Below are 12,985 nucleotides of genomic sequence, written 5' to 3'. Positions count from 1 at the left end.
CCCTGTTTCCTTCCTCCTTTTCTGTTTTGCTCTCTCCTTCTTGCCCCTCACCACCCAGTCTGGGAGACCATAAAACTTAACCTCACTTCAGACATAACGAAAAGAATGGTGGGGATGTGTGTGTTTTCCTTCCCTAAGCAAAAGCCCCACCATCATAGCAGATCTCCACCCTGCACCTTGAGCTGCTTGTCCCATGCCACCACCTCCAAAACGGCTGCTTCAGGAGCTCAGCCAAAGCAGGCAGAGAGGGCAAAGAAGGTTCTGCAGTAGGATGCACAGCCCTCCTGCTACTCCTGCAGGCAGCAGCTCTCCCTGGATGTTAAAAACTCAAGACCCAAGCCAGGCATCTCCTGCTTAGGCTCTGGTGCCTTTCTCCAAGCTGTTTTTGATGCTTTGGCCAAGCAGACAGCTGGCAGTCCCAGCAATATCAGTCGTGGAAGCAGCAGCCCCTGTCCTGTGGCTGCTCCCTGCACCGGCTGTGGGGCTGGGACCACCACAGGGCTGCTCAGAAAGCAGTGGTGCTGCCGGGCATGTGGGCAGTGCGATAGCCCCATTTCCTTGCTAAGCTGGGCTATAAAAAGGCAGAAAGGTGCCACAGGCATGAGGACGCTCTGTCCATCCGGCCCCCCGGCACTGCTCCCAGGAGGGGTCCTGTAGCACGTCTCAAATCACCCAGGATAAACCCTGGCTTCCCGTGAGACTCACGCAAGCAGCGATGAGGAGGACGCTACACATCATCCTCTGCCCGCTGGTGGGAATGCAACCCCAGCACAAGGGTGCAGCTGTGCAGTACCAGTCTGGCCAGTGGCACTTGCGCTTACTCTCCTCAAAGCTCTCCACTCTGGGATGTTGCCTGTGTAGCCTCTGATGTATCAAAATGACTTCAACGTCCTGATGAAGCAAGGGCTTCTGCAGGAAGCTCCCTCCAGGGGCAAAGACCCCCAAACAAACCCCAGTGGCATCAGCACAGTAAAAGGAAAGGCTTTACCAGATCAGCGGTGGAAGTTTGTGCTTTTCCGCTCTCACTACTGGCTCAAGCTCAAGCTTCTTCAGCAGCAGCTCTCCTGTCCTCAGCCTTAGAGGAATAGCCTGTTGGCTCTAGTGGGGTTTGGATGGGACCCAAACGGGTGTAGGATGGCCATATGCTTTGCAGTGATGCCCCAGCAGTAGCAGAAATGATCTTGGCAGCACCAGCACATCTCATTTCCCAAGCCAAGCACAGCAGAAAGGGTCAGGGCTAGCACAACAGAGAAGCCAGCCTGTCACAACTTTGGCCTTTTTGCAGCTACCTGCTGCTACAGCACAGCTTGGGCTTTCCCTCGTCCCATGGTCATACCAGCTACAGTGTACCTTGCCTGTCCCTCTCCCAGGTCTCAAATCTACACTGAACTCACAAATTTAATCTCCAGCCTCAGCTGTCTAAGCAGGCAATGCCACCAGTCACCAAACAGAGAGTGCTGGAGGCTCTTTACCCCTGCAGGGAATGGGAATGAGTTTCCCCTTTTGCAAAGAGCTAGGGCTCAGACACAGCATGGGCTAGGGCTGAGGGAAGCAAACGCCAGGCAGGTTTGAGAGGTGGGAGGAACCTGAAAGCAATGGAAATTCAGCCTAGCAGCATCACTCCCACAGAAATACATTTCTAAAGTGGGGAGAAACATGCAGTGCAAATGTGTGTGTGCACATGCATTAAAACATATAGTAAGGCATACCATCCATGCAAAATGAAAGCACACCAACCTCATCAAGCAGTTGGTCAACTCTTCCCAAAATAGCTGTCTCCATTTGGTCTGCTGAGAGCCAGGCAGGGAGCTGCGTGGATCTGTCCGCTTCCAAGTGGGACACTCGGGATTGCAGATCAGAGGTCCGAAAGTACAGCAGGAGGCTGAGCACCAGAGAGAGCAGGGAGATGCCGGGCAGCCCCGAGCCCAGCAGCAGCGGGAGGCGGCAGCATCTCTCCCCGTCGCTGGTCCTGGGGGGAGCCACGCACCCCCTTTCAAAAGCTGCTTCGCCGACACCTTTCCAGCTCTTCTCCTCCAACATTCCCCCCCTGTCCTGAGAAACAATAAATAAATAAATAGAATAAATAAAGCCTCTCTCCTATTCCAAGAAGCACAATCCAGAAGGCATAGAAAACAAACGTCCAAGGGGATCCCGGTGCCAGCAAATGACAGTTAACAGCAAGAATGACAAAAGTGGACGGGGGTGTCTAAAAAATGCAAAATAAAAACACACGCATACAAAAAGGGGCACAGAAAAAAAAAAAGAAAAAAAGAAAAAGAAAAAAATACGGATCCAACTGCAGCAAAGATTCAGAGAGAAAAAAAAAATCTTATGAGAATTTTTTTTTTTTTTCTGTCTTTCAGTCTTTTCAGTCGCTGGTAGGTTTTGATTTCCTTTTAAGCTGCCAGTTTCAGTTCCTTCGCAGACCGGCCAGGAGCTCACACATGAAAGTCCCCATTAGAGAGAGGTAATTCTCAGCTGTTCCGGCGACGCTGCGCTCTGGCTGATCGTGGCTCCTCTGTAACATGACACACTCCCTCCAAAAGACGGGGCTGGGATGAGCGAGCCGCGGCTTCCCAAAGTAACCTCCTCTGCTCGCCCGCTCTCTCCACCTCTCCTTCTCCGCATGATTTATTTATTTATGCAAAGCACCGGGGTGGGATCGGGCTGTGAGACGCCCCGGTCCCTCTCGGTCTCCGAACCACCTCTCCGCCGCCAGCCCTTCCCTTTGAAGTGGCTCTCGCTGAGGTTATTTATAGCGGCAGGAAAGAGATTGTAAAGCAGAGGCTGGGCTCGCACCAGCCCGCGCCTTACTTTCCTCCCGGCAGCCAGAGTGCGCAAATGGGATGGAACAAGTGGGCTGCCGAGCCCCCGGCCAGACCCCAAGGCAGCACCGAGGCAATGGGCCGTGGGGTATTTGGGGTATTTTGACCCCAGGATTCAGGAGGAGCAGTTGGGCAGGGGGAGAATCAGAGAGAAACAGCTGGGGATCAAAGCCAAGAGTCAAGGATGCTCGCAAAAACTTAACCAAAAGCAGAGGAGAGCGATGCCCCATGCAGGCAAACCACAGCACGAGGTGGGAAACGCCTGGGGCTTGAGCTGGTCCAAAGACCCGACAAGCCCAGGGAACGCAGACGTTCAGAGGAATTAATCTGCTGAGGCCCTCTAGTGAAGCAGAGCTTCCCATCATCTCCCCCATGTCCCACCAGACATGAGGCAACAGGCAGAACCCCCCTCAGCAGAGAGCAGCCTCCCCAAAACGTGCTACAGGGGAGTCCCAAGCCATGCATCCAGGAAACAAAGCCCCTTTCTGTTCTTCAAGAGTAAGCGGCCCTCCTCCCCCAGGTTTTCCAAGCATGACATACAATATTTTACCCTCCAGAGTGACACGCGGGCTCTGTTGAGCCCCTGCCTGTCCGTCCATCCTTTGATCTACATCTTGTGCACACGCAGCAGCAAAGCAGCACAGGGCCCATTGCTGCAAGCACTCGTTAAAAGCCGGGCAGCAAATTGGTCTCTTAAAATCTGGCTCCCTTGTGGCTCCTTCGCTGTCATTTACACATTTTAAATGAAGATTTTGCGTGCAGTCTGTGCTGGAAATTATTGGCAGAGAAAACTCATATTCATCTCTCGCCCGCTCTCCATTTCGGAGGGCTGGAAGAAATAGACCTTCGGGGAGCAGGCTAAAGCAAGCAAGACTTGTTTCTTCTCCTCCAGACAAACCCTTGGAGGGCCCGGTAGCACACAGCCCCAATTCTTTGAACCGCCTCATGCCTTTTGCAGCCACTCGCTTCCCAGAATGGGGTTTTAGTGTCTGCAAGGCAGGAAATCCATTCTTTATTTCTTTTAGCAGGCTTGTTGTCATCTCACTGATCGAATTCACCTCACCACTCTGGTGTGCGTGGAGAACACTCCTCTGATGGCTGCAGCTTTTCATCAGTTTCTCATATGAGCAAACAGGGCTGTGTAACACATAGACCAGACGCATAAAGGGTGTCTATTTGTTCAGGAGGTGCAGCTCCCCCCTCTGACACCCCTTGCTCGGTCACTCACAGACACACACACATTCACAACAGCCTATTTCCTGGCAGAGGGAGAGGACTCTTATAGGCTACAGCTCTGCAGCTTGGTGCTAGGACAGAAATCACTGGTCCACAGAGCCACCTACGGTGCCATCTGCCATCATAGCAATATTTTCTCTAAATATTGGGACAATGAGAAGTGAAGGGGAGATGCTGAGAAGCTGAGGATAAAACATTTGGAAATTTGTTGATCTACATGGGGAAATAACTGGGATGTTGGGTACCGCAGAGAACACTGAAATATGTGACTTAAAGGCCAGGGTTCAGCTGCTGAGGACAGCAGCAACCTGCCTCTATCATACATGGCTTTAACTGAAGGCTGTCTCATTTATACCACCCCGAGCACCAGAAATCAGGAAAATGCACCCACTAAGCTGAAAGCGGAAATCTGCTGGGTGCCTACATTTCATTTCCCTGCACCAGCTGGGGAGAGCTCTCTACTCTTTCACTCTGATTTGCAGTAAAGATCCTGCTGTCCAGTCACAAGCATTGCCTGAATGACTCTGTAAGTGCCTTTTCCTGCCTCCCCGCCAGCTCCTCTCCAGCTAATCAGTTCACTTACAGGATATGTTATAGCTGCTGCAGGCTGGGAAGCTGCAGTCAGCTGGGTTTCACAGGGAAGCCTGGGCTATAGATGTGCAAGGGGATAATTTCTCTATCAATGAGGCATTTAGGAGGCCTGTCAACCCATGCCAGTACAAATGGGCTAATTTAGCTACAAACCTGAGCCAACTGTGCATATAGAGCACACAACACTGCTTGTTGAACGAGCTGCCTCCAGAGACCGCCCCAGCACACAGAGTCATCTCATAGCTCCTGGAGTTAAGCTAAGCCCAACCTTCAGCTCCCTGTGCAGCATAAGAGGTGGTCAGTGCCAGCCTGAAACCAGCCCTCCTGCAAGTTTGTGACTCTTGAATTTGGTCAAGTAGAAGTAGATGCTCAACAAATCAGTGATTTCACTGAGCAGCAACTCTCAAAGCAGACTAGACTGCTGAGCTTGCGGGTATGTCCATCTCTTCTCCAGGAGGCTGATCCAATTCCTGACAAGGACAGTGACCATACATTTACACCACTCATAACTGGTCCTCCAGGGGTGGTTACAGACCTCAGCAGGTACATGCAACAAAATCCGGAGCAAATATAAGGAAATATGTATCTTCCAAGACAACCAAATATATCCATACAACAGAATACAGTGTTTCACATCTAGCACATGGCATTGGGTCAAACAGTGTACTGGACACAAGTACATACAGGTAAGAGAGTCTCCAGGTTTGTCAGTCTGTAGCTGGCACCAGCACTTTATCCACCCTGGGACATTCGTATGAGGGCATCAAAGTCCTTCACAAAGAGGTTCCTCAGTGCTTCTCTGCTACAGACACACAGTGCTCAAAGGGGAATGATGTGTGGGGACTCCTCATAGGGCATAGCAGGCAACCAAGAGGTCTCATTGCAGAAGACCATGAGCGCTCTGACTCCAGAAGATGCCACCATACACGGCTAGTCAGAAAGGAAAGAGCCAGGCACAGATGAGATTTCAAGCTTCCGCACACAGGTCAAGCCAGCAAATTACCTAGAGAGTCTTCATTTGGCCTGGAAAAGGGTGGGCAACAGCAGCAGACCTTCCTTAATACACTTCACTTTAAGTGGAGCTTTTCATTAAAAAAAAAAAAAACCACCACAAACACGCTCAGCAAACACGCTCTTCCTGTCACTAACTGGAAGCCAACTGCATGGAGATGGCTGTGCACTCAATCCCATCAGCAATCTCTAAAACTGCCTTGTAGAGAGATTCTCCTTTTCAATCCATTTACTAGAGAGAAAATAAGCCCAACCCCACTTCTCTTTTTATCCTCCTCCCACCCCCCAGGAAATGTGGGGGTCTTGATGTGCTCAAACGAGCCATTAACTAGCAGCTGACATCTCCAGCTATTGTAAATATATGAACTCAAGGCCTTTTGCTGCGTTTATTAGACTCAAGAACAACATCTGGAAACAGATGTTTTCTGAGAGCAAAGGAGGGGAGGGAGGAGGGAGGAAAAAACAAGAGGGAAGAAAAGGACTCTTCCAAGTGGAAGTGCACGGGTCTGCAGACCATCCCTTCACAAAACACTGTTCAGAAGAAGCACTGCGAGGGGCTGAGGACAGTGCAGCCACGTCACTCCTACATAAGGCAGGGAGAGCAGGACGTCTCGGGGGGGGCTGTAAAATGAACTCTCCTCATCATGAGCATCCCAGTCCTCAGCTGTTCTGTGTCCCACAGAATACCAGGCTTGTGCCTAGCAGCATCTGTCACAGTGACCCACTTGCCTTTCGGTTGGGGCACAAAGCAGGTAAGGCCTGGGATCTCTAAGGGACACCAACCAGAGCCCCATCAGCCACAGGGAGCCCTTTCCCAAATGGCAAGCGAGGTGGGATGTTCCCACTCAAGGGCTGTGAAGGACCAAGGGGCCCTACACTAACTTAATGATCTCTTAATGATTCCACGCCTCATATTTAGACAATACTTAGAGAAATGCATAGTGTTAAGAGGGGAAAAAGTTACGTAGGCACGTCTATTTAAAAATATAAGCCACACGTCATTAGTGAAACTCCACTCTCAACTAGATACATTTTCTCTTAGGTGTCAGAGGTGACTGAGGTACAACAGAGCCCTGATACCAAAACTTCTCTGAAAAGCTTCTGAGGGAAATGTGTCCGTACCCATATGCTTACAATGCATAAACTCACGTTCTTTACAGCCATCATTTTCTCTTCTGTAACCCCAGGCTCACCTCTAGCACCTCCAGCCCTGTCTCTCCTTTGATACACAGCTACAAATACTTCGCTGCTCACGTCAGAAATATTGAGTATTACCTACCTAATTTGGCAGTAGTTTATAGGAAGCATTAAGTAGTCCACGGAGCAGAACAATTCCCGCCTGAGGAGCTGCTCCAACTCATTGTGGAGTTATAGAATAAAGACACTTCCGATCCTTTGGGAAAAGGGTTATGAAAATGCATGGAAAAAACGTACTGTCCACACATAGTAATATCACGGCTGTTTTCAATCACTTGATCCCTACAAAACAAAGGGTCTCACTGAACAATATGAACTCCTAGCCCAGACAAGACAGAAGCAAAGCTAGCCATAGCCAATCAGGGCTTTACATTTTCATAACCTTAAAATGCTCATACTCAATTTTGCTTTCCTCCTGTCAAAGCCAAACTTGCTTCATGCAACTACAGTGGCAATAAGCTGCCACACAACAGAACAGAGCTGGGCTGTGCCAGGGGAAGAATACGAGCCTGGCCACCAGCAGCTCCTGCAGAGTCCGGGTCAGAGCCTCCAAGGGAAGAGAAAGCAAACCCTGGTTTTGCAAAGTTTGAAACAAACCCCTCCTAAATGCTGACCACACCATCTCCCATGCCGCCCCCCAAAGGAAATCCCCGATCATCTTTGTAAGAGCAGCAGGCAGCAAGAGGTGGATGCACAGTTTAGCTGCCCACATTCCCCTGTGTTTTCAACTAACCTCTTGCCTCTTCTTTGGAAATAATTCATGGCCAAGCAGGGGGTGGGGAAGAGTTTTATTCCCTTTTTAGCAGTAGGTTTTTTTTCCGCCTGGTCTGGAGCTGATTTTTAATGGGTCGTGCTGGGTGCCGTGGGAGTCTGTAAAGATGGTCATCTCTGCTGGCCTCATTTTTGCTGTTATCTTGGTTCTTACAGAACCTGGGTGGTAAGACTTTTAGGGGAAGAGAAGTTAATTAAGAAGAATGACATTGCTACAAGTAAAAGAAGGAAAAGCCTCCACGCCTCTGCAGCAGCATTATCCAATTTTGCTAGCTTAAAAATACACACAGCAGCCTGTGGAAGATGGGTTTTGCTTAGGACTGAGAGATACCTTCCTCAGGAAAACTGCTTTAAAACAGTTTTGTGCAAGGTTACTACTACTGAAAGCCTGCAGACTCACTGCCCAGCTGGGTTCTTGCATCCACCTCAAAGACCACATTCCTTCTACTCTACCTCTCTGCCATGCACAGGGGTCCTGTTCATCCACAGCTATTATTTTCCAAGGACACATTTCAAAGTCACCCTTTTCTCTCACCTTTGGCAGCAGCAGTTCAAGCTGCTCAGAAAGCAATACACACAGGGTGAACACACTACAAGATGAATTGGAAACCCCAAAAGCCTACGGCCAAGACCTACGTGCCCCTGCCCACAGGAGACACAGCACTCATATCCTGAGACTGACAGAACTGTGTCACATCTCAACTTCGGAAACCAAAGCCTACAGAACCAAGGCAGGCGTGTGCCCATGTGCGAGCAGCTGGGGAACCCACAGCAGCTTTGTACGGCCTTTGAAGCTAATGAATTGGAGCTGGGAGGGTTGGGAAACCCAGACTAAGTGTCAACTGCACTGAGGGAAGTAAAAATAATGAAGCAAGGCTCCTCCAGAAGATGGATTGCTTGAGTCCAGGAGCAAAGGGGAGTGGATATAACTAGTTCAGGAAATTGAAAACAACTTTTGGTAAGAAGTTCTTTTCGCTCTAACACTTGGTCTTTTATCAAAGCTCATTCGGATCCTGACAGCAATGTGCCAAGCAGCTCTGCTCCGTTGTAATGCAAAAGACAGGCCCAGCAGCCAGGAGGTTAGCAGCTAATGGAGCAGAGTCAGGTTTGATTTCCTTGGAGATTGCTCACAAAGGAAAGCCAGGAGACAAGGGACGCTGCTAGTGTCCTTCTGTGACACCACAGTTTCCTCTTACGCCGGGTAGGCCCTTGCTTGTGCCCTCTGCCTTCACCCCACAGCTCATCCCTGCACTCCAGCAGGAGAGCAAAGTAAAAGCAAGAAAGGGGAGATACGAGCCCCTGACCTCAGACCAGAGCAGTGCTGGAGAGCAGCATATCTCCTTACTTCAGGGATTTTCCCCTTCACCAATACTGCTTTCCTAGTACCTGATGTAAATCCTCCTGCCAGGAGGTTAGCCTGACATAAGCAGCTCTATCAGCAAATCCTCAGCCATCTGTAGGCTCTTTCCACTCCTTGAGTTTTTCAAATGCCACTGCAAGTTTGCATCCTTTCAGCAGCATTGCAAGGGGAGCATGGAAAGATGCTTTTGCACCCCAAATGAATTCTGGCAAGGCTGGTTCACAAGTCCACATCCAAGGCTGTGGTCTTCCTTCAGGACACTGCATTCTCATAATGCTGGTGTGCCCAAGGGCACATTTAAAGCAGACTGCCAAGAAAACAACTTGTTTTAAGAGAAAGGGCCCAATTCCTCTCACTCGGGACTTGTTACAGCCCATGGAAAAAAGACTTTTGGCTTCCCTAGGCTTTGTCTTATATATCTCAAGTTGGCTTGACATCAGTGTAGTTGTTCCCAGTTTATGCTGGTTCAGTAAAAAGGAATCCATTGTGACAGGTCCCACTGAGAAGATGGGAGAGTCGGGTGCTCCAGCCACAAAACTCTACATACACAGGGGGAGGAGTTGAGCCTCCCTCCTCATCTTACCACAGGCATCTGAAACTGCCTCATGATGCTTTACAACCTTCTCCCTCTTCCTTCTCAATAAATCATTGCTATCTGCTTTGTACACGTAGACGTAAAAATAACTGGAAGTTGCATTTGAGCATTGGTACCTGCTTCAAATTTAAGAGGCCTGTTGCAAATTACAACAGTGGGGAATAAAGCATGAATGCTTAATAGATGAGTATTAAGAAGTAGTAAACACACCGTTGCAACTTTCCTTTAAGGACATTAGCCAGTAAAGTGGCTCACATTCTTCAGGCTCAAAATATTTAGGTGTTTTGCTCATATGCTGTACCAATGAAGTAAAGAAGAATCGCTTCTCTATGTTAAAAGGGGTAAGCAGGGTGAGAACTCCCCTCATGGGTGCTGCTGCCCACTGCCCACCTTGCAAAAGCTCATCCTGCACAGGTAGCGTACAGCATCATGGTCACCACAGTGAATATGGGCAAAGCCACTGCAGCCCGTGCCATCTGCACAGGTTTTGCCATTCCCGAGGGCTTCACTTCAAGTTGGTAGGAAGAGAGCTGCCTCCTGCGGATGCTGGGCCACGCACAACTGGCCCTGCATATTTGGAGCATGGGAGTTAGCGAGGAGGCTGAAATATCACGCCTATCAGTAGGGCCCTGTGAAGAGAAAATAGCAGAGGATCTGGTGGCAGTTTCCTTTCAAGACGTACAGGAATAGCAGCACACATCTCTGCCGGATCATATGGACTGAATTCCTCTACCCAAATCCTTTGGCTTTGAATTCTTCTGCGTTTTTTCTCCTCCTTGGCTTGTTTGTTGTTTCAGGACCACTAAATCACGGAGAATGGTTTATATTATATAACCACCCTGTCCTTATTGCATTTCGGGGAGGAGATTCTGACATACAGCCCGATCTAATTTGTACTTTAAATTGGCTTCTGGGCCAGGCAGTCATGCCTTCCAGATGGGAAATCCAGTTGCACTTACCAGCAAGTATCCCAGTGTGTTTGGATCCCAAATCAGCTTTGTTCCTAGCACTCCAAAGCCTGCTCTGCGGCATGCTTTCCTTTTCTTTTCCAGCTGAAGAGAGGTTGATGGTCATAGCAGTTCCTGGTGAGGCAGCATCACGTTCCACCATCTGTACCAGTTCAGCTGTCAGCCCTGCCTCACTGTCCTGTTATTTTTCCTAGAAGCCTATTCAACAGCTGTAGCTTGATAGCTGCCAGATTCGGGATTTGTCTCCCAGGGTAAGTCCTTTCAGGTTGCCTTTTCAAGGGTGACTCTGCTACGCTTGCTCAACCTGTTAAAATTATTTTTGATTCAGGATAGCGTTAAAGTAAAGCTAATGCCATGTCGCTTTCATGCATGCAAAGATTTGCATGGCACAAGATCCTCTCTTCTCCTGCCAGAGCAGAATCAAAGGTTCTTTTGGCCCTGGATTAGGTTACAGCCAGGATCTGACCAGCAGCACGTTATGCATGGGGCACTCCAACATTGCTCACAGCAACAGAGAGCTAAAATGCTGCTGTTGATGGTGACAAGCCTGAGTGGTCACTTGCTTTGAAGGGGGGCCAGTGAGGCAAGGTAGCCACTGTCTTGAAAAAGCCCCACATGCAGCTGGGAGCATGTCTCAGAGCTGTCCTGTTCCACATGTCCACCAGCCCAGGTAAGACACACAAGCCATATCTCACAGCTTGGGGCTGGCCATTTGCTTGTATTTATCCACTGGGGAAACAGCATTCAAAGACATAATTTTCTGCACCATAGACAGATGTGAACCTGCATTTTGTCTGTGGCTTCCTCACCAGTCCCTGTGACACTTCTCATCTTTTTAGCCTTGATCTCTCAAGCCACACACAGTTCTAAAATAACATGGTCTGATAGATAAAACAACAATAAAACCCTTTTCCCACCTCTGCCACTATTCTGCTTGGTTACACTGGGAAAGGCCATTCACTCTTTGTATCACCATCCCTCTTTCCCTATCTGTAACATGAAACAAGTGCCTCTACTCCATAAGCTGCTCTCAGATAAAATGATGACCAGGGTTATCATTTGGGGAAAAAGGACAGATAAAACATCAGCCACAGAACACCTCCAGACAGAATTACCAAAGCTCTCCCTTACATACGCATCCTGAATCTAACGCTGTTTGACACCAGGGCACCAATTAAGCCTGCTGATGCTCACCTCACACATGCCATCATCACCATGGGAAGTGAAGAGTCGTGTTGTGGGATACCTAAGAACTCCTTCAGGGCAGCACAGAGCAAGGGCCCCTGACTATTAGTGGTCCGTCTGATACCAATAGAAGCACAGCCACCTCACTGCAAGCCTTCTGCAACCTCCTCAAGTTTCTCCACATTTCTAGGAGCTCTCTGCTTAGAAACATGCATGGAATCAAAATGAGATCCTGGGGGAAAGGTTAAGAGTTTAAGAATTAGCTTCCTTGGAGTTATCATCTGCGGACAGCCAAAGATTGAAAAGCAGGTGAGAAGATTGCCAGTCATTAGCTGAATGAGCAAGATCACACCTGAAAGCCTTCATGAGAAACCCACACCTAAAAGCCAATGCTGCAGCTTGAAAGCAAGTGGGTGGTTTCTGCCCTGATGGGCAATCAGCACTGCCTTGCACAAGAGCAGGAGCACAGTGGCTGGCAAGGACAAGAGTCAACCAGGCATGTTTCTTGTGCAGGAGAGCTGAGGTGCTGATCAACACATAGCAGAGATGGACATATCTGCAGCCATGTCTCCACCATACAGCACCCACTCACCTCCTGGGTTTCCATTTGCAGCACCACTTCTAAGGACACATATTTAGCACAGTAGTATAAACCACCAGCAAACTGAGTGGCTGCACTTTATAGCCACTTCAGCTCAGGCCCAAACAATTGCAGAGTCCACCGTAGCAACGATTAGGCCCGTATATTATTTTTAAAGCAATAGTTTGTTTTGGTTTCACTCTCTTGCCTGCACCTCTCTGAAACTGCCCACTGTTTGTTTGGGATATTTGCAGGCATGCAGTGTTTTCCCATCCAACTTCACAAGGGACATTGCCGTCTTAGCAGGCTCTGCCTTTGACTCCTGCGCTCTATGGCCAAGTCCTTGGACTCCTTGCAGAGTAAATCAAATGATGTCTACAAAAGCAGATGTGAAAAAATAACATATGCATAAGAACTGACACATTAAACTATGAGCAGTAATTGCAGGTGTGCAGGAGAGTTCCAAGACCAATGCTTATTGCTCCAGTGGATAAAAAAGCCACAAGGACCAGGGACCTACACTGCATACTCCAAGTCAAACCCAGGCAAATTCTTCTCACTTATTGAAAACTGGCACTTTGGAAAACAGGGAATTGCAGTCCAGTGCTTCTCCCAAAGTCTTCTCCCAGAGCTTCTCCCAAGCCCTGTTTGATGCTTCCCTCATGC

General features: G+C 49.0%; 1 protein-coding gene across 7 annotated transcripts in view; it reads right to left on the bottom strand.

Annotated features, from left to right (window-relative positions):
• The window catches only part of LOC116235108 (collagen alpha-1(XIII) chain-like), a 52,892-nt gene that overhangs the window by 25,091 nt on the left and 14,816 nt on the right, over window positions 1-12,985 (bottom strand). For 5 of the 7 annotated variants that reach the window (XR_016468742.1, XR_016468740.1, XR_016468739.1 and 2 more), the window contains one exon: window positions 1,738-5,675. Coding sequence is in view for 2 of the 7 variants with exons in the window: in XM_090144919.1 (XP_090001045.1) it covers window positions 1,738-2,040 (303 nt within the window). In the remaining 5 variants the exon portion in view is untranslated. The remainder of the gene's footprint in view (window positions 1-1,737; window positions 5,676-12,985) is intronic. The other 2 variants (XR_016468741.1, XR_016468743.1) reach the window with 1 other exon arrangement.

This window comes from Phasianus colchicus, chromosome 8 (assembly GCF_987193195.1).
Source record: "Phasianus colchicus chromosome 8, bPhaCol1.hap1.1, whole genome shotgun sequence".
Lineage (NCBI taxonomy): Eukaryota > Metazoa > Chordata > Aves > Galliformes > Phasianidae > Phasianus > Phasianus colchicus.
This window is presented reverse-complemented; position numbering and strand designations above follow the sequence as displayed.